The sequence below is a fragment of the Macrobrachium nipponense genome, chromosome 1, assembly GCF_015104395.2.
Source record: "Macrobrachium nipponense isolate FS-2020 chromosome 1, ASM1510439v2, whole genome shotgun sequence".
NCBI lineage: Eukaryota > Metazoa > Arthropoda > Malacostraca > Decapoda > Palaemonidae > Macrobrachium > Macrobrachium nipponense.
Window position 1 is genome coordinate 125,970,885 of NC_087200.1, and position 26,683 is coordinate 125,997,567.

Genomic DNA, 26,683 nt, shown 5'->3' on the forward strand with positions numbered 1-26,683 from the left:
CATTATCATATGTAAATAATGCGATATATGGTAGCGAAAAAAAAAATTCATACATAATTGTAATAAAATCACGCTCTGCAAAAAACGGTAAAAGCTAACGAGTTTCTTTTTTTTTCGTTGTATTGTACCCTAAATTGCAATCATTTTGATATACAATACATTGTAAAACAATAAAAGCAACACCGGAAAAATATTATCACAAAATGATGTACGAATTCGTAACGCGCGGACTTAAAAAAATGTTTTTTTCAAAAATTCACTGTAAATCTACATATTGTTCTAGAGACTTCCAATTTGTTTCAAAATGAATAAAAATGATTGAATATTACGATACTGTAAGAGTTTTAGCTTACAATTGCGTTTTTCGACCATTTCGGTAGAGTCAAAGTTGACCGAACGTGGTTTTTTTTTCTATAATCGTGATTTATATGCAAATATTTCAAAAATGAGAAAAGCTACAACCTTCAAATGTTTTTACTTTTATTTTACATGAAATTGCGCACATTTTCATATATAAAACTCTATGAAATGCCTAATATGAAATGGAGCAAATTTTCCGAGAATTCGATGTACGCAATTCGGAGATTTATGGCGGAGAATCCGCGCACGGAGGGAAGGAAAGTTTTTTTTCATAAATTCACCATAAATCGAAATATTGTGCTAGAGACTTCCAATTTGTTGCAAAATGAAGGTAAATGATTGAATATTACTAAAATATAAGAGTTTTAGCTTACAATTGCGTTTTTCGACCATTTCGGTAGAGTCAAAGTTGACCGAACGTGGTTTTTTTTTCTATTTATCGTGATTTATATGCAAATATTTCGAAAATGAGAAAAGCTACAACCTTCAATTATTTTTCGTTGTATTCTACATGAAATTGCGCACATTTTCATATATAAAACTTTATGTAACGGCTAATTTAAAATGGTGCAAACATTACCACAATCGCACGTATGATTTTTTCGGAAGAGTTACCGCGCGGACGTAAGGAAAATATTATTTTTTTTCATAAATTCACCATAAATTGAAATATTGTGCTAGAGACTTCCAATTTGTTACAAAATGAAGGTAAATGATTGAATATTACTGAAATATAAGAGTTTTAGCTTACAATTGCGTTTTTCGACCATTTCGGTAGAGTCAAAATTGACCGAAGGTTGAAAATTTGTCACTTATCATTTTTTATATGAAAATATTTCAAAACTGATATAAGCTACAACCATGGGTTGTTTTTAGTTGTATTGTGCATGAAATTGCGCACATTTCCATATATAAAACTTTATGTAACGGCTAATTTTAAAATGGTGCAAGCATTACCACAATCGCATGTATGATTTTTTTCGGAAGAGTTACCGCGCGGACGTAAGGAAAAAGTTTTTTCATAAATTCACCATAAATCGAAATATTGTGCTAGAGACTTCCAATTTGTTGCAAAATTAAGGTAAATAGTTGAATATTACTACAATATAAGCGTTTTAGCTTACAATTGCGTTTTTCGACCATTTCGGTAGAGTCAAAGTTGACCGAAGGTTGAAATTTTGGCACTTATCGTTATTTATATGGAAATATTTCAAAACTGATAAAAGTTACAATCATGAGTATTTTTTTGGTGTATTCTAAATACAAGTGCGCACATTTTCATATATAATACTTCATGTAACGGATAATTTAAAACGGTGCAAAAATTATCTCAAAGTGACGAAATAATTTTTGAGATGTGTCACTGATACTTTTTAGTGCGATAAGAAAGAAATTCGCGCTTGCGCGCCTGCATAACGATTGTAAACAAAACAACGCCTTGATCCGTGAACTCCCAGCATCCCCAAGGCGCGTGATTCAAAAGTTTTCGGCTGGTAGGCCTATTAGTATTTTTCCGCGAATTTTTAAAAAAACTTTTTTGAGCCGACGTATGTTACGTCCATTCGGAAATCGGGGGAGATTTTGACTCGACGTTTAATACGTCCATTCGGCGTTTAAGGGTTAATGGAAATAAATATAAGACCAATATCAATATTTCTTATTAGTAACTTTTATTCAGGACTTTCACTAAATTTTCTGTTCAGAAAATATATCAGTCATCGACCTCATTGCAATCTATACAAGTTATTGTTGTGAAGTATAAGTGACATGGCACTTTCTAATTCCATTAAATATTGCAATTTGGATTTCCAGTATTCATGCTATACGTTGAGTGTTATGTATAGAGAAATATGATACTGAATCAAAACTCACAAGAAAATATGTTGGACAATAATATAAATAACTTACAATTTCACAATTATTGTGGATATTAACAAAGTTATTTAGATTTAATTTTAGAAGGTATGTACAGGTATTTTCTTTTGCTTTCTTCTTTATTTATACCATTAAATTTTGCCAAGGAACAGAACCTGCAGGGGAGTTTACATAGTCACGAAGGTGATCCCGTTGAGCCCTGCCAGTCAGGGATGCCCATGGGCAGGTTCTGAGGGAAGTCCGGTTCGGTAACATTTCGTCAGATCGCCAGTGACCTGGTAGGACCTCATGTATCGCTGTCTTCTTGATCTGCATTAGTGGTAGTACTAGGATTTCTTGTTAAAATTAAGTTGTGTAACACACAACGGCCTCAGTGCGATCGTGCCGAAGTTGAATAGGGGAGTGAAACACTGACTGGGAGACAAATGGAAAATATTAATTTAATTATTAAATGTTATACGAAAGGTATTTTATGTTAGATACCTATTATTTCTATTAAGAAAAATTGGTATACAAAAGGTATATCGTATTAATGCACTTTTTAAAAAACAAACCGAATAAAGACCATATGCTAGTATGCCATAGGCATACTAGCATTCTCCACTGTACGGCTTACCCTGCCCAGCTGGTAATTATAGATGCGCTCATTTGCTGTTAGATTTCGTGCTGGATATGGCTTCATCATATTCTTTTTCAGAGCGAAAGTATCATCTCCAATCAAGAAATAGGCAACTGGGGGATTGTCTTCACTTTCGTTTAGCAATCAATCATTTCAAACAAGCATTTGACAGAGCTGTGTCTTCGCAAACACACCAGCATCTGACTCGGACCCTATGGCAGGAATATCAACCTACAGGAACTTGTATTCTGCGTCCACAACTGCAAGTAGAATTATAGAGTAGAATTATAGAGTAGAATTTTTTATAGTTGAAACAATGAGTTCCCACTTGCAGTGGGTTGCAGATTATGATGTGTTTCATATCTGCTGCTCCAAGGGTGTGCGGGAAATTCCAGCATCCTTGAAACTCAGGGCTACCATCTTCCATGGTCATGGGCAACTGAATCACCTCATCTCCAAACGCAGCCACTATATGGTCCTACAAGTTTCAGGCACAATACCGCCGATTGTGTTGTGGGCTACTCGGAATTGGAAGGGCAGGCTCTTATAGGAATCTTCAGTTGCAAGGAAACGTAGGGTAATTGCAACACAAGCCTGGCAGAATGGGTCTTCTCCAGAATGTGAGTGTCTTCCCGATGTAGGCTGTAGGGTGTGGCCCGTTCAACAATTTCATTGTTATGGTACAGTCCTGGAGTTTCAATTGCCAATTTTCTCATTAGATTGTTGTAATAACGTTTCACCTCTCGTTGCTCTCACTCAGTGCCATTTTGCTTGGTGAGATGTACCTGTTCACGGTCTAAATAATCAACCGATATCACGCGTGTAACATAAAACTAGAAAACGAATTATAACTAGAACTGTTTGCGAACTGTCAGTGATTAGATTTGTGTCAGAATAGTATGATAAAATGTCAACTGAGTTTGTTTTCGAGTGAATCATTAAAAATTCGAACAGAATGGCAGCGAGTGACAGCACTGCTGTTTTCACACATTGCCGATTATAACGTCTCACGTTTAAGCGACTCATTAATTTTGTAAGCTAATTTGAGATCATTTAGGTACCGATAAAGATACGATTTATGATATAGGTTTTGAGGTAATGATTTTATCTCAAATCTGACAACCAGTCTATGAAATTTTTCAATCTGAAAACCATTGTCTATGAAATTATTCTCCAATCTGAAAACCATAGCCTATGAAATTATTTCGAATTAATTTGATTAGATGGGTTGGAGCGTCTAAGACGAAAACTTTCCTAAAAGGTTCTGAAGGATTGTCAAAATAGGTTTTGCTAATGGAAATTTTGTAATTGTTTGTGTAACCCTAAATGAGTGCTTCCCATATCAGATGTTACACAAACAACGGGATAGCCAGCAGCTTGCTTCTACATGAGTTGTCAATGACAGTAAAATCTTTTTCGTCATTGGTTGGTCGAAATTGTGGTATATTGGTTGTTTCCATTTCCCACATAAACCCCTTAAAACAGCAACCTGAACCTGAGCATGGGGTATATATTATATTCTGTCACTTCCCTTGTCATACTCGTATGACCACATCTCTTCTTCTTTCTTTTCATTAAAACAATTGACTGAAATCTTTTCTATTTCTGACGTGTTTTGACCTCGACTACTTTTCATCAAATCAAGAACTGGAATAAGTGCACCAGGCTCACAGGTTATTTTTTCTTGCCCATTTGTTCAGCGATGAATTACAAGGAAAAATAAGCGCCTCGGTGGCGTGGTCGGTATGGTGTTGGCGTGGCACCTCGGTGGCCGCTAGTTCGATTCTCGGGCATGCCATTGAGGAGTGGGAGATGTGTATTTCTGGTAATAGAAGTTCACTTTCGACGTGGTTCGGAATTCACGTAAAGCCGTTGGTCCCGTTGCTGAATAACCGCTGGTTCCATGCAATGTAAAAACAAGGAAAAGGAAATTTGCAGGTGTCTCTTAAAATCCGATATGTCAGACCACTTTTTTATTGGTTTGCCTGAAAAGAAGAGTTCTATTTGTCTATCTGAAACAAGAAACATTAGAGAACTTGTTACACGTTCACGTCTAGTATTGGATTTTTTTTTAGTTGACAAAAGAGCGTTATTTTCCATTTGTAGATAAAATTTTGAGAGGATAACTGTTCATTAGTTGTTTTTATAGTAGCATTCTCTTAACTGTTGCATGGAAGTAATAGTATTTTGTAGGGCTTCTCATTTTCTGTGAATATAATCTAATTGACTGTATGCATTTATCACAAGTATCTTCAAAGTGTGAATCGAAGATGCAATTCTGGTGAGGCTCTTTCTGGCAGAGTCATTGTGATGGAAATGTGACGAACAAATTCGTGCAGTTTTGGCATTGATATCATCACTTTTGCATATATTCACCCACCTCTTACATAGTTCTGCATCTGTTGGGAAACGGTAAAATCTCATTTTTTCACTGCCAACAGTTATAAGCATTGGAGCATCCATAAATAGCTCATATTACCATGATAAATCTGTCCTCGCAAATGAAAATATAAACATCTGTGAATAAACGCGGGATATTTCCCGCCTCTGTGTCGCATGGCTGAACTCTCCATGTCTCCAGGTAACGTCATGCGCATGAGCGTTGAAAACGGGACCTCTAGGTAACTCACCTTATCTTATTCCATGTTGGGCTGATCAACAGCCAATCAGGAACGCCGTAAGGGGCGGGGCTGGGCACCAGATGCGCGGGTGCTGTGTATTAATTGTTGTCTACTAAGTTTCCCCCGGGGGAGGTCTGGACTGGTGGGCGGGGAGGGGGGGGGGCGGTTGGAACGGTTTGTGACACCTGTAGAATGGTGACCTGGAAACAAATGGAAATGAAAAGTAGACATATTTTCCAGTATTGGTAACAAAGTGAATCATTAAGGGGGTTGGTAGGACTATTCATGCCTGAGCATAATAGCTTATTTCATAATGATTCAGACAAAATACGTATAAAGCTTCATAAAACGCTGAATTTATCTGTAGTTTTCTCTAAATTGTTTTAGTTGATTCTGCTTTTCATATACAAAATATTTCTTAAAACCATTTATATATTTGGAATGAAAATAAGGAAATAACATCCGAACGATATACCGTCGAGTGGTGCAATATACACTCGAGGCAATAACCTTCAATACACTGAAGCTTGGTTCTCTCTCTCTCATCACCGCGAAACGTTTTGGTTCGGAGGTTCTTTCTTTCCGACTGTCCATTTTCTGCATTTTTTTCTGCCTTTATCAGTCAGTCCGTCATTTCTTCGTTAATAGATTATGGACAAGCTGCGAAATTAGTTTTGCAACAAAGTTGTATAATACTTGAATGCGTTTAGTTATTAGTTTACCTATTATTTTTTAGAACGTAAATTGTTTTTATTATTATTTCCCATCATTTAATTAATATATCATCATATCATTCGTTTCAAAACGACGCTGTTCTATAATAAAACATTCATTGTTTATGTTGCTAGCCTTTCAATGTTCAGAAAATTCGTACTTTAGTTTCTAACTATTTTTTAATTCATTCAGTTATACAGCATATTGAAGGAAAAACATCTCTCTCTCATCATCATCATCATCATCGTTGTCATCATTATTATTAATACCAGCATTGTTTTTACAGTATTTGATCTGTTAACCGTTCAAGTTGTTATTAATGTTGTTACACAGTAAAAATGTTGGCTTGGTTGAACTCATTACCATACCAAGAGCACTAATCACTAGAAAAAATATCATTGTCACAGCGTTTCAACTACGTGGTGTACTTTATTATATATATATATATATATATATATACATATATATATATATATATATATATATATATATATATATATATATATATATATATATATATATATATATATATATATATATATATACACTTACAGACATACTATATGACCGGGGATTGGAAAGCCCCACTGCCTCGTAAAACCTGTTGTTGGTCTTGATTTAAATCAGCTTCAGCCAGCTAGGAGCGCACCTTCCGGTCCCTCGTGGACCACTGATACTGAATCTGTTGTCTTGTGACTTGTGAGGCGCATTCAGCTTCATTGTCACTGACGCGACAGGGCGAATAAGAGCTTCAGAGAGGGACGCTCACATCTTCCACAATGGTTGTTCTCAAGGGCGCGATGCTCCCGCCGGGACTTCAGGCGGCGATTCTCTTAACGTTTTTGTTTTTGATGGCTGCGTCTGCGTCAGCAAAGGTATGTGTAGAATCACGCTCGCTGTGACACTGGTTTGGTTTGTTGATTAGCGAAGTTACGAAACGTTGGGTCTGGTCAGTGTTTGGATAAGTGACCGCCAAAAGAAGACATGCAGTATTATAGGTCCATATGTCCTTGAGCATCCATGGGGCAGGGGGTATGGCTAGCAGCCTCACCCCCACAATTACTAGCTGAAAAACTACGATGGTAAAGATGGAAAAAAGTCTTATGTTGAATTATTGTGGATGGTTTTGAAGGCAGTCTTTTCTCGAGTCAGTCCCGTAGTGAGTAGCGCTGTCAGTGTACATCAGGCGGTGCACTGTAAACCTTAATTAAGGTTCTTTGCAGCGTCCTTTCGTCCCGCAGTTGCTTAGCCTTTCATTCCTTTTACTGTATCTCCGTTCATATTCTTTTTCTTCCATGTTATTGTCCATCCGCTCGTAGCAATTGTTGCAACATATTCTATGGTGAATAACCTCATAGGTCCTAGCGCTTGGCCTAAATTGTATATTTCAATTCCAATTCTCGCGTCAGTTCATACTGAATCTATGCGCAAGTATGTCAGCTTTTGTTTTAAGAACACTTTTCTTCTCGTTTATTATGTCTTGTGTTGTGCTCAGGGTCAAGAATGAAGGAAAAAATGAGAATTGCCAAAGGATAATATAATGTTTCAGTTGTTACCAGTAATTGACAACTGCGGTGCGGTTTCGCTTGTGAACTCTGGGCAGCAGCCATTAAGGCCACATTTGTCGGAGAGCGACTTTGCCTTGGCCGGGAGACGGGAAAAAACGATTTAGTGGGTGGTGTGACTGAGGGATGAAGCGCGGGGAAAACTAGGACTGCCAGGGGGAATTTCAGACGCCCTTTTGCCGCACAAGCTGAATTGGATGTTACGATGATGATGATCATAGAAGATTCAAGCATAATTGTTCATCATTTATATTATTCTTTTGTTCATTAGCCATTGCCACCTGTTTATGCTTCCAGAAGTTCTTGTTTGAATATACATAGATATAATCACCGAAGCCCTGTGCATTAATTGTAATGAGCTAAAATATTTAATTAATAATATAATTTGTCTAATTGTTCTGACGGTTTTAAATATGCATAGCTGTTTCACATTAGATTATTCCTGTATTTTTAAAACCTTAAACCTACATCATTACATTCATTGCCATTTATTATGGACCGTATACTACATTGTTATTTGTATCATTATCATATTCTAGCCTTCTTTAGATCTACATATATATTTTACTTATAGAACGGTCTAGACTATTTGCCGACTCCCCGGCCATAAAAAGAAAAGATGAAGAAGAAAAAAGAACTTTGCTACGCTTTGTCTTATATACGTCTACGTGCCACAGTGCGTGTTGCATTTTCACGACGAACAGTAGCTAATTACACGTTGATGTAGATATTTTGATCCTGTCACGATCATTTTCCAGTTTCTGCTCATATCCAGCTTTGCTTGGAAATGCACGGAAATGGTTTGATAATGAGACTACCATTTCCTGCACGAGTTCTGGAATACATTGCTTTTGTGAACTGACAGACCGAAGTCGGAGAGATGTGAGACTCCTTCTAATCTTTGCGCTACAGACTTTCATGCTGAAGTCCCAGGGATGATCATTTGTCTGAATTTGCATCTTCGCGCGCCCTTTGTAGGAGACGAATGATATGATTTATTAGATTTGGGTGATTCACCAGAAATGATGTTCAAGCAGCATCTCTAGTTAGTATTTTCTTCTACGAAGTCATTGCGAAAACCTTTCACTCGTGAGTATCCATGCACGCAAAATCTGCTTTATTATAATCATTATACACGTATGTTATTTTCCAGTATATGTCATTTGCAAATACCGATTGGCTTTACTAGTCAGATTCATTGATTTTGCTCATTATCCTGCTTTGCCTTTCAAATCAAATTGTATGATTTACCCGGTTACAGTCCTTGCCCAATCAACTTGTGAGGACCACAAGAGGTACAAAAAGGTAAAGGGAGGGTTTTGGGTAACTGATAATTTTAATTTTACTTTGTTGTTTTTGTTTGTTGAAGGATGAAGCTGGCTTTATGCCAGCACGGGCTCTTGCTCGAGAGCAGCCTGTAGGTCGTATGAATATTTTGCAGGTGGAAAGGTGATCTTTAAGGATATAAGATGAGCCTTTATTTATGATTTCAATGGAATATGCAGGTGAAATGATACACTTTAATACAGAAGAACTGGGTTGACAAAGACGGGTGCGGACGGAAACGTAGTTCTGTCACGCACGCACGAACAAACATAAACAAAGAGGGACAGGGACCCCCACCCCCCCTGTGAATGTGTTTCTTCACAGACGAAAATACACGAATAATATTACATAGAGGGAACGGATTCCCGACATTATATACACCAAAAGAAAGGGCGTAACATGCTCTGCAGAAAGGGTAAAGGAAGAGCGCGGCTGATGATGTGATGCAATAAAAGTCTAGAAAGAGCGTTGTCCTTTTACGAACTAACTGAATTTTGCTGTTATCTTTAGTGCAATCGTTACATCATCTCATTGAGGAGTTATCACTGCCACCATATTTTCTAGTTATTTTTGCGAGATAAACTGTTATCGTTCTTTCCCTTTCTCACATGAAACAGAACCAAAATTTGGGCAAAAAGATTGACGCCATATTTGGAAATATCCCCCCAAAGGTACAAATTTTATAAGACGAGTCTCTAGATGACACCAAAGCTGGGAAAAAGAAAATTCAGGGCGAACTTATGTTTAAACTTGTTTCAGTCACGTTGATGTACTCCAGAAGAAAGAGCATTGAGAATCAAATTTAGAGAGTTTTAGTGGAAAAGTGAAGTTTTACTATGAAATAATATAGTTACCCTAAGATTTTCATAATGATTGCAGCGGTTAGAATTTCCGCACAACATGGGTCCCAGAGGTAGCCAGTAGGAAGCCCAGACGTTGGACAGTTATTGATAATATTTCTGATAGTCCGCTTCCCAAGGGTTGGTGCTTCGGAAGACTTTACATATAATATTATATATATACTATATATATATATATATATATATATATATATATATATATATATGTGTGTGTGTGTGTTGTGTGTGTGTGTGTGTGTGTGTGTGTGTCCTTTAATATCTAATTCGCTCTACCTCGGAATTGATATATTTTCATATATGTACCGAAGGGGAATTTTTAGTTGGTAATAATTTCGTCCCCTCATGGGATCGAACCACCGTCCAGTGGACGGGAACGAAATCAGGACGGCCTAGTGACGTTATGAAGTCGGCCAACAGAGAGGCTATAAGTTTATATCAATTCTGGCCTTACAAATTCACCGTTGAACTCGGTGTTTTTGTAATTAGAATCGATATGAAACCCCCTCTACCATGTTAGCCAATTCGAACGTTTGACCCACGTAGCCTTGTAATGAACAATTATCACATCACCGTGATTCATATAGATCATTCGAGCTACAAATGTCCTTTAATATCTAATTCGCTCTACCTCGGAATTGATATATTTTCATATATGTACCGAAGGGGAATTTTTATCAACTAAAAATTCCCCTTCGGTACATATATAAAAATATATCACAATATTTCTTGAAATTTTTGCCTTTTACGTTTTTATCAGGCTCACGATTTTCAGATAATTATCATATTTATAATGTTAATATTGCCTACGATAGATTTTGAATCATTTCAAGGTGTCCCATCTCTCCCTTCTAATCATGGTTTATGTTTGTGAAGGGGTAACCACCCACTAAAATGTCTGTCATTACCACCACAGTACTCTAGGATTTGCAGTGCTATTGTAGTACAAATTTTACTTGGTATCTCTGATGTTGGATGCAGATCCTGTCTCCCCCTCCCCCTCCCCACTCGTTGTGGGGTGTCTGACAGGGGGAAACCAGCCACTAAAATGTCTAGTTTTACCATCACAGCATTCTAGGATGGGCAGTGCTATTGTAGTACAAATTTTACTTGGTTTCTCCAATGTTGGATGCAGATCCTGTCTCCCACTCCCCCTCCCCCCGACTCCTTGTGGGGTGTCTGTTGGGAGTAACTACCCAATAAAATGTCTGTCATTACCACCGCAGTACTCTAGGATGTGCAGTACTATTGTAGTATAAATTTTACTTGGTATCTCCATGTTGGATGCAGATCAGATCCTGTCTCCCTCTCCCCACTCATTGTGGGGCGTCTGTCAGGGGGTAACCACCCACCAAAATGTCTGTCATTATCACCACAGTATTCTAGGATGTGCAGCGCTATTGTAGTGTAAATTTTACTCGGTATCTCCTAAGTTGGATCTATATCCAATTAACCCCCACTTTTCAGTGCGTCTGCCCGGGGGAACCCACCCTCCAAAATGTCTGTCACTGGTCATTCTGTAATCAGTAGAGTCTGCAGATATATTATATATTAGTTTCATATGGTATCTCATATATTGGATCTAGACCCAAAATCTAATAAGCAATTAGTGTTGCTTGTTAAGTAAGCCACCCATATATTTTCGGCAGACGGTCAGTTTCACAGTTTACAAGTTTACTCCTAAATTACAGTTGGTATCTCGATCGTTGTATCTCAATGGTCCGGGCTGCCGGTCTATTAGTGTTGATTAGTCTAATTTCATTTCCAAGCAAACTTCCCTGAGATGTAAGCAATGAAAAAACGTACATAGTCCAATAATTTTTTTTTATTTTGTTTGGTGAGAAAGTGGAATATTATTTTGTTCTCATTTTAAAACGAATTACAGACATGGTGCATAATCATAAATAGATGCATATACTAGGCCTATTCTAGTTTTACATTATTTTGTCAATATTTTGTTTTAATTTGTATTGGTGGAAAGTGGAATATTATTCTTGTTATCATTTTAAAAACGAATTGCAGGCAAGAAAAACTGTGCAGGTTGTCCACACTAACGTTCAGTTATAACTGCACAGTCCAACTGTGCAGTTTAACTGCGCAGGCATAACTGAACGTTAGTGGCGGGCTTAAGACTTACAAGAGAACCCGCACAATTCCACTCGTTCATTGCTACGTTAGAATGGTAACTATAAGAGTTAGCAGAAATTTTGATGGCAGTGGTGGGATATGAACCCACACCTCCGAAGAGACTGGTGGGCAAATAAAGAATAGTAATGAATGTTACAGTTCGAGTATATTATCCCTTAAAGTTTTGCACTTTCCACACAAGAATTCTGCACGGAGTCTTGGTTTTGCTCAAATCTAATGGTTATGAAAGTACACTGAAGTCTGCAGGAGTTTCCCTCTAGTTTTGAGAGAACAACACTGTTCCTAGCGCCTTAACTTCTGTCCTTTCATCAAGTCTCTCCATTTTAAGCGCAATCAGAAAAATATGACATCACAAACACGTCACACTTTGAGTGACCACACAGTTTCGTCATTCAGTATACATATTCTTGCTTCATACAGGTGTAGATATTCATCAATGATATGCTTGCATCCACATTCGCCTTTGATCCAACAGCTGATGCATCATGGTTGGTTTACCCTTAAGGTTGCAAACTAAGGGTTTCTCTAATTACTGCCAAATTATTTTCGAAGGATAAAGCGTCTCACGGGCCAGTAGTGTCGTCTTATCATTTCTCAAATCAATGCTGTCGACCAAGCATGTCTTAAATCACTGCAATGAACTAAATGCATATCATCGCAAGATCGCTCTTTTTCCCAGGATCCCTTTTAGTTTTGAATGTCAGTAACCATCAGCATGTCCCTGATTTATGGAAATCTTGTTCAAAATGCTTTATGATCACTGCCAAATGTCGTCGAAAAACATGCACACTCTCGATACCCAGGATCCTTGTTATGCCTGAGTCATATACAGGCGATTTGTTCGTTACGACACCACTGTGGTGCAATTAATCGGATGATTTGTAACCGCGCTGGTGAGTTTGATGACGTCTGCCAAGTGATGGCGGATATGCAAGGCTGCCCCTATCACCTATGCAGTCGAGTCTTGACTACTATCAAAAGTTACCATGTCATGCCGAAAGATGCAATAGTGTCGTAATGGTGTTTCGACTGCCGCAACGGCGTCGGCATTTGATTACGGAAGACTGTTACTAGCAATGTCAACATGTAGCATTCAGTACAACAGCTCCAAGTACTTTTCAACCCCACAGCATGCGCAGTGGGGATGCACAGAGAATCAAAACCGTCTGTGTGCCGCTTCCAGAGGTAATCAGGTTAATTGTCAAAACTACACATGCGCAGTGGGGGGCACAGAAGAGCAAAACTGTAAGTGTGCCGCTTCCAGAGGTAATCAGGTTAATTGTCAAAACTTCAGATAAAGAAAATATATCCCATGAAAAAATGGAGACAATGCTACTGTAATTTCTTCTTGTATTATTTCTATATACAACTGTAAATCTTCTTGTAGCTGTTCTGTAAGATATATGCTACTTTAATTGTATGTGTATTTTTTAAAAATATAATAGATTGTGTACAAAATGTTTATATTGTGAATGTACTAAAATTTTGGTCTTGGATCAGGAATAAACTTGAATAGCAATTATTAAGAAAACAAGAAACTGATGCTTAATCCCATAGACTCACAACATTAACTACTTAGGGTTATGCAGGTTTTTGAAGTTTTCTGGCATGCAATATATCATGTACTTTCTTTCAGCACCTCAAGAAAAATAATGGTAGTGTAACACATCCAGAGAACTTTGCTTTTCATGAAATATCTGATGGCAATGGCAGTGAAAATATGCAGACGATGATGAAGTGGCTCGGAAAAGCCTCTGCGCGCCATGGACGCATGCGCAGACAGGCATACGCTGGTCTTAATTATACTTCTCCACCCACATTAAGTTATGATGATGATGATTTTGTCACTGAAGGGTCCGGCTATGTCACAGGTCAGGAGCTCCTCTTTCGTTGCTTATGTAATTTTTTTTCCGTTTTTATTGCTGTAGTTAAGCTCAGATTTTGATGTATGATTATGTTCCTGTTGTATTAGAGCTACTGATGTTTCAGACTGTTTTTGAAAAGGAAATAACTTTGTCCCTCAGAGATTTTTTCCCTCCTCAGCAGATGGAGTAAACGTGAACTTCCATACACACACTCATTCATATATAATTAGAATGTATGCTTGAGGTGTTACATTAAAAAAAGTTGACAAAAGCAAGTGATTATATGGAAGGCGAGACAAAATAACTGATACTGTTCTGTTTAGCAATAGTGAAAAGTCACAGAAGAATGTGTACAAGAACCGCAACTGTTATTCATCATCATATGCCAAATGGTGATTTTTTTTATAGCAAAATCTATCGCTCTTTGTAGCTAAGCCCCACCCATTGCACACCAGTGATTGGCTAGCTCTTGAAAGGGGAATGGCGTCACACTAATTAACAGTCCGTATGATTAGCAGAACGGATTTGATTCTGGTAATGTTGAGTTCCGTGTATGAATGATGATGACACCACAGATATGAGTTCCCGAATTGTGAAGTGTGCCATTGATATGTCCGATATAAGGTATATTAAGTTCTGTAATATCATTATGAAGTTCTTGGAGCTGTTTACTCAGGCCGACTGCGCAAGCCGGAAAAACTGTGCAGGTTGTCCACACTAATGTTCAGTTATAACGGCACAGGCATAACTGAACGTTAGTAGTTAGTGCCTCAGTGGCGTGCTTGGTATGGTGTTTGCGTCTCACCTCGGTGGTCGCGGGTTCGATTCTCGGCCATTCCATTGAGGAGTGAGAGATGTGTATTTCTGGTGATAGAAGTTCACTCTCGACGTGGTTCGGAAGTCACATAAAGCCATTGGCCCCGTTGCTGAATAACCACTGGTTCCTTGCAACATAATAACACCATACAAACAAACAAACAAACGTTAGTAGCGGGCTTAACCAGGGTTGCCAGATTTCCAAGACTAAAAGTTGCCAATTATTGCTAGAAAAATTGCCAACCCCTTTTTCCACTAATAACCCTTGATTAATTTAGCCAAAAACATCCTTCCTTACCAGGGTAGCCAAGTTGGCAACTTTGGTGCCAAAATCCTGAAAGTTGGAAACTTTCTGAGGTGGTTGGCAACAGAAATTTGTGGTTGGCAACTACCACAGAAATTGGCAACTTGTTGGCAACTTACAGTTATCAAATTATATAGTGTTGCTTTTCTGAATGATTGTTGCAAAATTTCTACTGCAAAGTCCACAGTTATGCTTTGCCGCTTACCATCACAGCCAGAATAGTTTGAGATTAACTTCTTTGCCAATACAAAGGTCAAACCTCCAAACTAAGAACGACGTTTTTGCCGCCACGGCCACGTTTGTTGTGTTGTGTTGGAGAGTCGCTGTGATATTTTGCTTGATTTCATAGAATTGTAAGTGATATTACTACGATTTATTGCTGTGCGTATAGTATATATGTTTTCGAGATAAAAGGATCATAAAAACTGACGTAGACCTATAAGGGCGTATGCCTTTTTGTCGGTTTACACAGCTTATGACGTTTGAATTATAGGCCTATCTTATATTCAACTGTTTTATTTTGGTTCTTGTGCTTATTCTTGTTTTTGTTGCTGCTGTTATAGTGCTTATAGTGTCTTCGAAAAATTTTCATATGGTATCCTTACATTGCAGAATAAACATAGACCTGTTCATAAAATATTGGCGCAAAGAATTATCTGCCTACTCTTGTTAATTGAAATGTGGTAATGCTTTAATTAAAAGTAATCGAGATCTTTATGAATATTGTCTGCGCTAGAATATTCTCCTAACAACAAAGAGAGAGAGAGAGAGAGAGAGAGAGAGAGAGAGAGAGAGAGAGAGAGAGAGAGAGAGACTGACTCAATAAGAATGCCCCAAAACCAAATGATTCATGAGCTACTCGCAGTCGCAGACTGGTTTGGATCATCTCATACCCAACTTTCAGCTGTCATACATTTTTCTAATTTGTTAAGTATCTTATGATGCCTTTCTACCATAGCCTTCATTCTCATAGAAACGCTACAGCAGCCTTATATTTACTCGTCACAGCAATATAATTTATCCCTTTAGTAAATATATTTTCAGTATAGTGCATTGAAAGCAGTTTGATAGTTGGTGTAAGGCTGAGACAGTCCTAAGATTTGGCCATCCACGCATGTGTGTATGTGCTCTTGCTTATAAGTGTACGTACATTCCACTTTATGCATATACATTATATATCGTGGAGTTGACTGGGATAATAAATGTAAATCGAAAACTACTATTTGTATTAGTACTAAGTTTCAACACAACGATTTATAATACCCTGTGAAATTCAAGTTTCTTTCATTTTATGGCAAATGCACAGGTAACTAAGAGAAAATGTGTATAACGCCACTTAGGTATATGTAGTACCACGGAGAATAATAGTAAAACTTGGGGTCACATCGCTGGCGATGGCACGCTGACCGATTGGGATGTCTCAGCCATACGCACAACTGTCGAACCGCTCTCAATAAATTATATGATATATATACTATATTTACAAAATGGAAACAATTATATTGCTGTAATGATTAAAGATAAGGCTGTTGTAGCATTACTATGACAGTGAAGATTGTGGTAAGAAGCATCATAAGGTACATAACGAAAAAGAAAGAAAGAAAGAAAAAATAATAATGGTTGAATAAGACATGTAGGACGACCTAAACCACGATTCATTTGATTTTAGGGCATTACTGTAGATTTCCTTGTGGACAAAAGGATAGATTAGTGTCATTAAATTCTCTCTTATTCTTTATTCTTTTATGAATGTTTATTTGCAACGTCAGCAAACTATGTGAAAAGTTTTCGAGGACACTATACAAGCACAACGAAGACACGAATAACGACAACAAGAACCCACAATAAAACGGCTAAATATAAGATAGGCTTATAATTCAAACGTCATGAGCTACGTATAAACCGATAAAAAGACATAGGACATTTTAGGTCTATGCCATTTTATGATCCTGTTATTTCGGAAGGATATTATGTCCTTGAGGAAAATCTCAGCAAATCTGATCTAGTATGAATGGTATAAGCCTATCATACTGTAACTTCAAGCTAACCTAGGCCTATTCTGGTTTTAGAGTCCAGTTACTGCTTCACATCCAACGGAATGTGTAAAAGATTGCAGTGATGACGATTTTATGACTAAATGTAGTCAGATTTCCTGAAATTAATAAGAAATACCAGTCTGCATAGCTCTACGGCAGTCTTTGTGTTTAAATTTTGAATGGTGTATTAACATGCTTGGCAATATCAGACAGTAATCACCATTGCCTTGTAATTCAAGTGCACCGATTCGAACGCAGATATTCTCCGTGATCCTCATCTACGATAAACTACATTGTAGCTTTGCGGAACACTCCTGACTACATTCATATTTTCCCATTTTTTTTACCATGTTTAGGGAGATATGTATTATGATTTTATTTCAGGCGTTAATATAAAGTTTCGTTTTGATAATCAGCAGAACTAATTTTAGTTCGGTAAAGCAACTATTGCTAGATTAAAGAAGAGGAAAGAATCATAGAGTCAACCAACATTTTTAACCATTGCCAACCAGTCAGCTTCAAGGAATGGTCGTGACTTAAGCATTGGGTGTGGCTTAGCTGCAGAGAGCCGTGGATTTTGTTATAGTTCTAATTTTTCTATCATCTGATCGCGATCCTAATGAACTGCCAGGAGCCACAGACGACTCAACGTCTGATCGCATTTTGATCTTGGAGTTCGGCCCTTTCAACATTACTTAGCTACTACTTATCTATCTCTAGGCAAAATATGGCAAATTTGTGAAATCCGATAACTTTTTTTGATGAGGAAACTTTGGACTTTTTTTTTTCTTTTTTTTTGTATGCCAACAATTATTTTGAGTTCAGTCTTGATAATCTATTGGGCTCGCCAGACATCCTGCACCATCTCAAGCAGGACGGCAACCTGTCCTTTTTGTGGCCTGCCTAAAAAGAATGATGCGAATTATCTTGTTTATATTAAAATCGCAAGTAAGATGGCGAAATACAATAAATAGACTGCCGTTATGGGTGTCCGTGGTAAGTAGGATACTTCTTATAGTTTGTGAAGTAAGCCAGTTTGGTTAGTATTCAGCATTGGTTCTTTAACGGGGCGGCGTCAACAGTTTCTATGTGAGGTGTGAGCCCTAAGGAAAAATTGAAAATTCCCTAATTATATTCGTTATTCTCTTAAGAAGAGTGAGGAACTGATATTCAGAAGTCTATGAAGAAATGCAAAAGTATCGCCTTATGACGTTAGTTTCCTAAAGTCTACTACTCGCGTTGGGCTTACCATGTTTTTTGATTATTTACTTTCCTCCCTATCCCTCAAAAACCCCTTCTCTTTCCTATATTTTTAATTTTCATTTAAATCTGGGGTGGAATTTTACTACAGATGGAGGAAAGAACCAACTCTTAAAAGGGCAGTGTAATACAAAGTATAAGAACCATTGGTATACAGTGGACGCCTGCACATGTGGGCAAGAGGGGGCACTTGCCCCCACCCTGAAATCCTGCAAAAGATATATATATATATATATATATATATATATATATATATATATATATATATATATATGAATGTCTTTATACTGTAATACAATAGTATAATGTGAAGATAAAAGGCCCATAAAACGCTGTTTTAACGTTTCAACCATATACGTATTATGCACTTCCTTCTGTGCTCTTGATCACTGGTAAAATATGGACATAGGATGTCGTGCAAGAGTATATATACAAAACTTATGTAGGTGTGGCAGTAAGTCTCGGTTGGTGACCCAGGAAGGGTGGAAATTAAACTATTCCCAGGTGATTTTTGGCCTCATTAACTCCCGTCTGGCTACTCTTCCGGTGGTCGGATGTTCTTGGACACCTGCTTGAGGAGCGGCCTAAGGATTAGTTCGTCGATGTCATCCGATTTCCAGTGTCCTCCTGACAGGTTCATATTGTTGGTTTGATTGATGATAACAGATTCCAGCATTTTCCTTTTGTACGGACAGCTACATTTGAAAATCAGCTCCGCCCCACTCCAGTATTTAATAGTATGGCCTTTGTCCCTAATATGAAAGAAAATCCCCAAGTTCTCTGAGGCATATCGCACTGATCTTTTGTGTTCTGCTAATCTTTGCGAGATGGATCTATCGGTTTCCCCACCGTAAATCTCATCACAGTTGCCACACGGTATCTTGTAAACTATGGCTTCTTCTCCTCTCTTATTTAGGTATACGTTAATGAGCGAACTACCGATGGATTTGTGATAATGGAAAATAAAAGAATTATTAGTCCTGAGGTGTTCTGTGGCATTTTGGATGTTTTCATCGTATGGAATTTTTATTTTATTGCTGAAGTCTATTTGTCTATTCTGAGTGGGACTCTATAGTATATTGTATTTGCTTTATTTATAGCCTTCTCGATAAGGTATGATGGGTAAATCAGTTGTATTAGGTGTTGGCTGATCATGTTGAATTCTTTATCTACGTACCAATTTGAACATATTCTAAGTCCCCTGAGGAATAAGGTTGCACCCGACCATGATCTTTACGGAAATGGGTCTGAAGTTGATGTCCATCGCGTGAAGCCGTACATTTTAGGAGAAAGTTGTTCTTGTAGGCGTTTTTGAAGAAAACTTTTCTGGTTCTTCATTTTGTGTAGCCCAGTCATATTCGTTCATAACGTCTAAAGATGTGCTCGATGGCTGGGTTGAAGCCGAAAATCTGACGTAAACTTATAATTTCCATAATGGGCAAAAGAATGCCTACAAGAACGAGTTTCTCCCAAAATGTGCGGCTTCACGCGATGGACATCGACTTCAGACCCATTTCCGGACTCCATCCGTACATTCCCCCAAGACAGAATACACGCCACACATCGAGACATCCATGTGATAAGAAGAAAAATAAGCGAGTCAGCCACATCGCTTCGCCTCCTGTTCCGGAATGATGTTATGTACGGATAATATCTTTCCTATTTTGTGCTGTCAGATGCTATTGAAAGCAGTGAAACCCACTCCAGAAATTGACGCACTAAATTAAAAAGACTAATGAGGAACAGCGTATGAAATAATCTTGGCTTATAAGCAATGATGTGCTGAACCTCTCTAACCATCCCCTCGCCGCAGAAGAACAGACGGTCTTAAATCTTGCATTAATTTCTTAGTTGCTTTTGATAAACATTTTGCAAAACACAACTTTGATTAAAAAGACGCATGTCTCAAAGGTATTTTGTTAAATGTCTTGGAACAAAACAACAACAAAAATTCGCTCCCGAAAAGATTCCAAAATGAGTTAGTTAGATTAAAAAAAAAAAGGGCGGATATCATAATCACAAAGACGGGAAAATAGTTTTTTTTAGATAAGGAGACTTACATCAGTAAAGTTCATGAACTTTTAAATGACACGGAGACCTATGATAGATTAACGAAAGATCCCACTACAAACATTGCTGCCTAATTTAACAAATCAGTCAGAACCATAAGGGGGTAATAAGGAGAACATACAATTACCAGAGTCATTTAAGATAATCAACCCCTCTCTCTTCTATTTTTATGGCCTCCCAAGAACTTCTAAAGATGGGATTCCTCTACGCCCCATAATATCTAGCAGGGGCTCTTTCATGTATAAAATATCCAAATGGCTTGCAGACCTGTTATCACCCTTTCTAGGAACAAATTCTCACCTCCCACGTTAAACATGCAGAAGATTTTATACAAAAATTTAACAGTTTAAATATCCCAGCAAATAACATCCAATTGCTCAGCCTTGACGTCGAATCATTACTTACCAAAGTCCCGATCGCCGATGTCTTGTCCTCTAAAGAGGAAGTTACAACCATATGAAGAACATTTTCCTCTTGGTATTGACAAAACAATAAAACTAATCAACCTCTGTGTAACTAACAACGTGTTATCTTTCAATGGTAATTTTTATAAAAAAAAAAAAAATTGGTTGTAGCATGGGCAGTCCCCTATCCCCATTTCTAGCAAACCTATATACATGGAATATTTCGAAACAGAAATTTTGTCCTCTTATCAAACCCCGCAATACGGTCTGGCTTAGATGCGTACATGATATTTTTACTTACCGGGATGTCAGCGGGGGAGATTTCAAGGATTTTTTCAATCAACTGAATTCGCTAGTTCTGACTATAATATTTAAAACAGAACGGGAAAAGGACGGGAAATTGCCGTTCCTAGATGACCTAATCATAAGAGAGCAGAATAGATATGCGTTCACGGTATCCACTCTCGCTGTCTCATATATTCATTTCCTAAGTTACCACGATGTATCCGAAAAGATCATGGTCGGGTGCAACCTTATTCCTCAGGGGGCTTAGAATATGTTCAAATTGGTACGTAGATAAAGAATTCAACATGATCCACCAATACCTAATGCATACCTTATACCTAATACCATACCTTATCGACAACGCTAAAAATAAAGCGAATACAATATACTATAGAGTCCCACTCAGAATAGACAAATAGACTTCAGCAATAAAATAAAAATTCCATACGATGAAAACATCCAAAATGCCACAGAACACCTCAGGACTAATAATTCTTTTATTTTCCATTATCACAAATCCATCGGTAGTTCGCTCATTAACGTATACCTAAATAAGAGAGGAGAAGAAGCCAGAGTTTACAAGATACCGTGTGGCAACTGTGATGAGATTTACGGTGGGGAAACCGGTAGATCCATCTCGCAAAGATTAGCAGAACACAAAAGATCAGTGCGATATGCCTCAGAGAACTTGGGGATTTTCTTTCATATTAGGGACAAAGGCCATACTATTAAAATACTGGAGGAGTGGGGCGGAGCTGATTTTCAAAAGTAGCTGTCCGTACAAAAGGAAAATGCTGGAATCTGTTATCATCAATCAAACCAACAATATGAACCTGTCAGGAGGACACTGGAAATCGGATGACATCGACGAACTAATCCTTAGGCCGCTCCTCAAGCAGGTGTCCAAGAACAATCCGACCACCGGAAGAGTAGCCAGGACGGGAGTTAATGAGGCCAAAAAATCACCTGGGAATAGTTTAATTTCCACCCGTCCTGGGTCACCAACCGAGACTTACTGCCACACCTACATAAGTTTTGTATATATACTCTTGCACGACATCCTATGTCCATATTTTACCAGTGATCAGGAGCACAGAAGGAAGTGCTCGAAATATATGGTTGCAACGTTGAAACAGTGTTTTATGGGACTTTTATCTTCATATATATATATATATATATATATATATATATATATAATATTATATATATATATATATATATATATATATATATATATTGCATTTATTACAATTAACTACATCACTCTGTTTTCCTTACATTTTACAATATATTTTTTCAGTTTAAGTAAATTAAAAGTATCATTATGTATTGTATATTTGTATACATTGTATATCTGCGTTGTTCTTTCCAGAAATATTTGAATTCAGCTGAGCAGTATATGGAACTATTGAAAAAAGCCAATGTAACGTTATATTTTTTCTTATTGCATCTTGTTTCACTTAAATTAGTTGGCATCCGAGTTCCCCTGCATATGATTATATTATATATATATATATATATATATATATATATATATATATATATATATATATATATATATATGTAACCTATATATATAATTTGTCCCATCTTGGAAAATATTCTGCGGGCACCCATGGTGTTAGCATACAGTATGTTGTTCCCGATGGAGCAATAATGAATATATAATGTCTTCCAGTTTATGATTTTTGCTATGGAATGAATGGCATCGGTGTCAAATATATATATATATATATATATATAATATATATATATATTATATATATATATATATATATTTATATATATAATATTTAATTATATATATATATATATATATTATATATATTATATATATTATAAAGGCAAAATCCACGAACGAAAGTGCAACAATAGAGTAACCGGTGCTAGGCCTTTCAACTTCTCGTCCTTTACTAAGCAGACTGATATAGATATGAAAGTGAGTTTACAAAGAGAGCTTGTATAAATGACAGATAGGGATTATAAAGGAGGTTTTGTACCTGGAATCCAACACACCTGAAGAATTGGTAGACCTACCCAAAACAGGGGTACAATTTAAGAAGTTTACAAAAGATTAAGTCCAACTTCTCAGAAGCAGGGACAAGACAATTAAAAGATTATACGGGGCAGCGACTGACCATCAAAAAAATTTTTTTAAAGTACAATTCAATAGATATCATTTTGGAAAACAATAACAATTTTTGCCAAGTGAGCATTTTCACAAAAAATATATTAAAATATACAGATACAAAGAAAATATCTGAAACATTATACTTATACAAGTGTCTCAATAATACAAACCAGAGCTAAGGTTAAAATTGCAATTGGAAGCAAGTTGTATAATGGTGGATTCTAAGTCATGTCAATGAAAACCTTCAAAGGATAAATTGGAGCTGCAGCTCAGGAATTGCTAGATCAAAACATTTATTTTAACGAAATCTTATAGAATCTACCATTGTACAATTTACTTTTACTTCCAATGGCAATTTTAACCTTAGCTCTGGCTTGTATTATTTGGACCCTCGTATAAGTAAAATATTTAATCACTGACTTAATTACAAATGAATTACCTTATTGATATTTTCTTTGTATCTGTATATTTTAATATATTTTTTTGTGAAAATGTTCACCTAGTAAAAATTGTTATTGTTTACCAAAATGATATTTATTGAATTGTGCTTTAAAAATTTTGTTTTTGATGGTCAGTCGCTGCCTCGTATAATCTTTTAATTGTCTTGTCCCTGCTTCTGAGAAGTTGGACTTAATCTTTTGAAAACCTCTTAAACTGTACCGCTGTTTTGGGTAGGTCTACTCATTCTTCAGGTGTGTTGGATTCCAGGTACATAATCTCCTTTATAATCCTTATCTGTCATTTATATAAGCTCTCTTTGTAAACCCACTTTCATATCTATATCAGTCTGCTTAGTAAAGGACGAGAAGTTGAAGACCCTCGCAGCAGTTACTCCATTGTTTCACTTTCATTTGTGGATTTTGCCTTTATTTATATATTCATCACGTTTCAAATTTCCGTGATCCAGTTATACGCACACACACACACACACACACACACACACACACACACACACACAAATATATATAATATATATAATATATATATATATATATATATATATATAGTAAATTAAAAAAAAATGAAGATTTTAGATTGATTGGCAGATCAAGACTTCTAAGTGTATTTTGTATATTCTATGCAGGATTTTATATTTCCACTCACCATGAAACATGTTACCGAGGTTAAAATTAAGTCTTGCAATAATGTCAAAACATGGTCTCCTACTTGGAAGTACAGAAGTAGTCACCATAAAATCGACGGTGATGACGTTCCAGAAAAACTGAAACATACGGTAAAGGTGCCAAATTGTATTGTGGTATACCCAGGTATGACAGACGAGATTTTGAGTAGTTCCTTTTTCTCAACTTCAAAAGACGTCCGGTGAATTTGGCGAAAGTCTTCCGTAGAGTTATCTGTCCCTAAGTTTGCTCTACATTCTAGATTCTAGACCAATGGTTCTTAAACTATTTTGCCCTGCTCCCACCCTCTGCATTGTGTATAGATCCTGCGCCCCCTTACCCCTGAAATATATTGTCTATTTGTATAGAATGATGCTTCATTGCTTATATGAGTATATGGATGAATGATAGATTTTTGTTTCATTGCTATTAAATTTTTTTATAAGTATGCACAGTACTATAATTCAGTAGAATGAACAATGTTCACAGAAAACGGGTACAACAAACATATGGTGAAACCACATTTAATCTTAATCCTTATTCGGTTTCAGCATTATACAGATTACATTGATAGAAAATTTTAGAAAAAATTCTAATCACTACAAAAATAAATATAATTTTTACTATTAATACAATTATTCATGGATCATGACCACATCAAAAATGATTACAGATTCTCTTAGTGATTTATTTACCCATAATTACGTAGTATTGGAAAACAAACCACTGATGACAATAAAACCATATTTACTACAATTTTCTGTCATCGTTGCTAGTTTAGTAGAGGAAAAGGGGCCCATTACTTGTAGGTGTCCCTGACCGATTTTCTGTTAAACTGAAAGATAATTTCTCCAAGCGTTTTCCATACCAAGAGCGGTAAAATCATCCTTTGCCACAGAACTAAACTCAGTTCGAGGAACTGTTCTTGTAAGGCCTCTGGAACATCATCACCTTCCAAGGAAAAAGGGTTCCTGACAAATGTAATCCCAAACTTCTCTCGCTGATGCTAGGGAGGAAAACAACGTTGACACTCGTTTTCTAGTCCTTGAAGGTGATCTGCGATCTCGGTTTGAAGGCTGCCACTGAAGTTCTCGTTCAAGAGCCGAGCAGAGAGCGTGGGGGAAATCAATTCATAAAGAAGATTTAAAATGAAAATTGACGTCTATTTTGAATTTTTGACATGTTTTTTGAGATAATAGTTAGAAAACAAACCATAGAAGCAGTGATAAGGTTTTTGTCAATTTTGCAATCATCACAAATAAAGAAAATAATAGGCACCTCTGGCACCCCTGCATGCACCCCCTTGGAAGCCTCTGACGCCCCCAGTTTAAGAATCTCTCTACTAGACATATCGAGAGATTTAAAATGTAAATAAACAAGTAAAAATGCGCCTAAATTTCTTCGGCATAATCGAGTTTTCTGTACTTTGTTTCATCAAAGCCACCGAAAATATATCGTATCTTTCAGTAGTCTCGGTATAATGCTGTAAGAGCCGCGACCCATGAAGCCAACCACGGGCCGTTGGCGGCCTGGCCTATATCATTGCTAGATGTACTATTATGGCTAAATTTAACCTTTAAATAAAATAAAACTATTGAGGCTAGAGGGCTGCCATTTGGTATGTTTGATGATTGGAGGGTGGATGATCAACACACCAATTTGCATCTTTCTAACCTCAGTAGTTTTTAGGATCTGATAGAAAATGTCTGTACAGAAAAAAGTTCGGACGGACAGAAGGCTAAAAATGCTGAGGAAATGATTCCACCGAAAAATTGTATCATGAATAGAAAAGGATGAGCAGATGAGCTGATACGTAATGTGCCTCTGAAAGCGATCAAAGAAGTGCAGCCTGAAGCACGATTGATATAGACGAGAAATCTGAGCGACACTAAAGTGATCATCCAACTAGAGAACAAAAGTATCGCATCAAGCAGATGGATTTTATTGGAGGCTTAAAGCCAAGATGCATAGCCAGTTATGCTCCTTTGTCAGTTGATGAACCACGTTTACTTATCCATTTTTAGTTTTCTGTGAAATAAAACTACTTTTCCTGTCCACACCCAGATCTTAAAGACTACTCAGGTTAAAGTGCTGCAAATTGCTATGTTGATCATCTACCCTCGTAGCATCAAAGGCCCCAAATTGCAGTCTTCTAGCCTCAGTAGTTTTTATTTTAGTCAAGGTGAAAGTTAGTTATTATTGTGCTTCTGGCAACGATATAGGAAAGGCCACAACCGGGTCATGGTTAAAGTTTTATGGGCCGCGGCTCATACACCATTATAGTACCAAGACCACCGAAAGTTAGA

At 37.1% G+C, this 26,683-nt stretch overlaps 1 protein-coding gene across 1 annotated transcript in view; it reads left to right on the plus strand.

Moving 5' to 3' along the window:
• The first annotated feature begins 6,897 nt into the window (after positions 1-6,897).
• LOC135219606 (adhesion G protein-coupled receptor L1-like) overlaps positions 6,898-26,683 on the plus strand; it is a 317,272-nt gene continuing 297,486 nt past the window's right edge. Inside the window, exons 1-2 of the mRNA XM_064256501.1 lie at positions 6,898-7,064; positions 13,722-13,956. Coding sequence (XP_064112571.1) covers positions 6,969-7,064; positions 13,722-13,956 — 331 coding nt within the window. The 5' untranslated portion in view covers positions 6,898-6,968. The remainder of the gene's footprint in view (positions 7,065-13,721; positions 13,957-26,683) is intronic.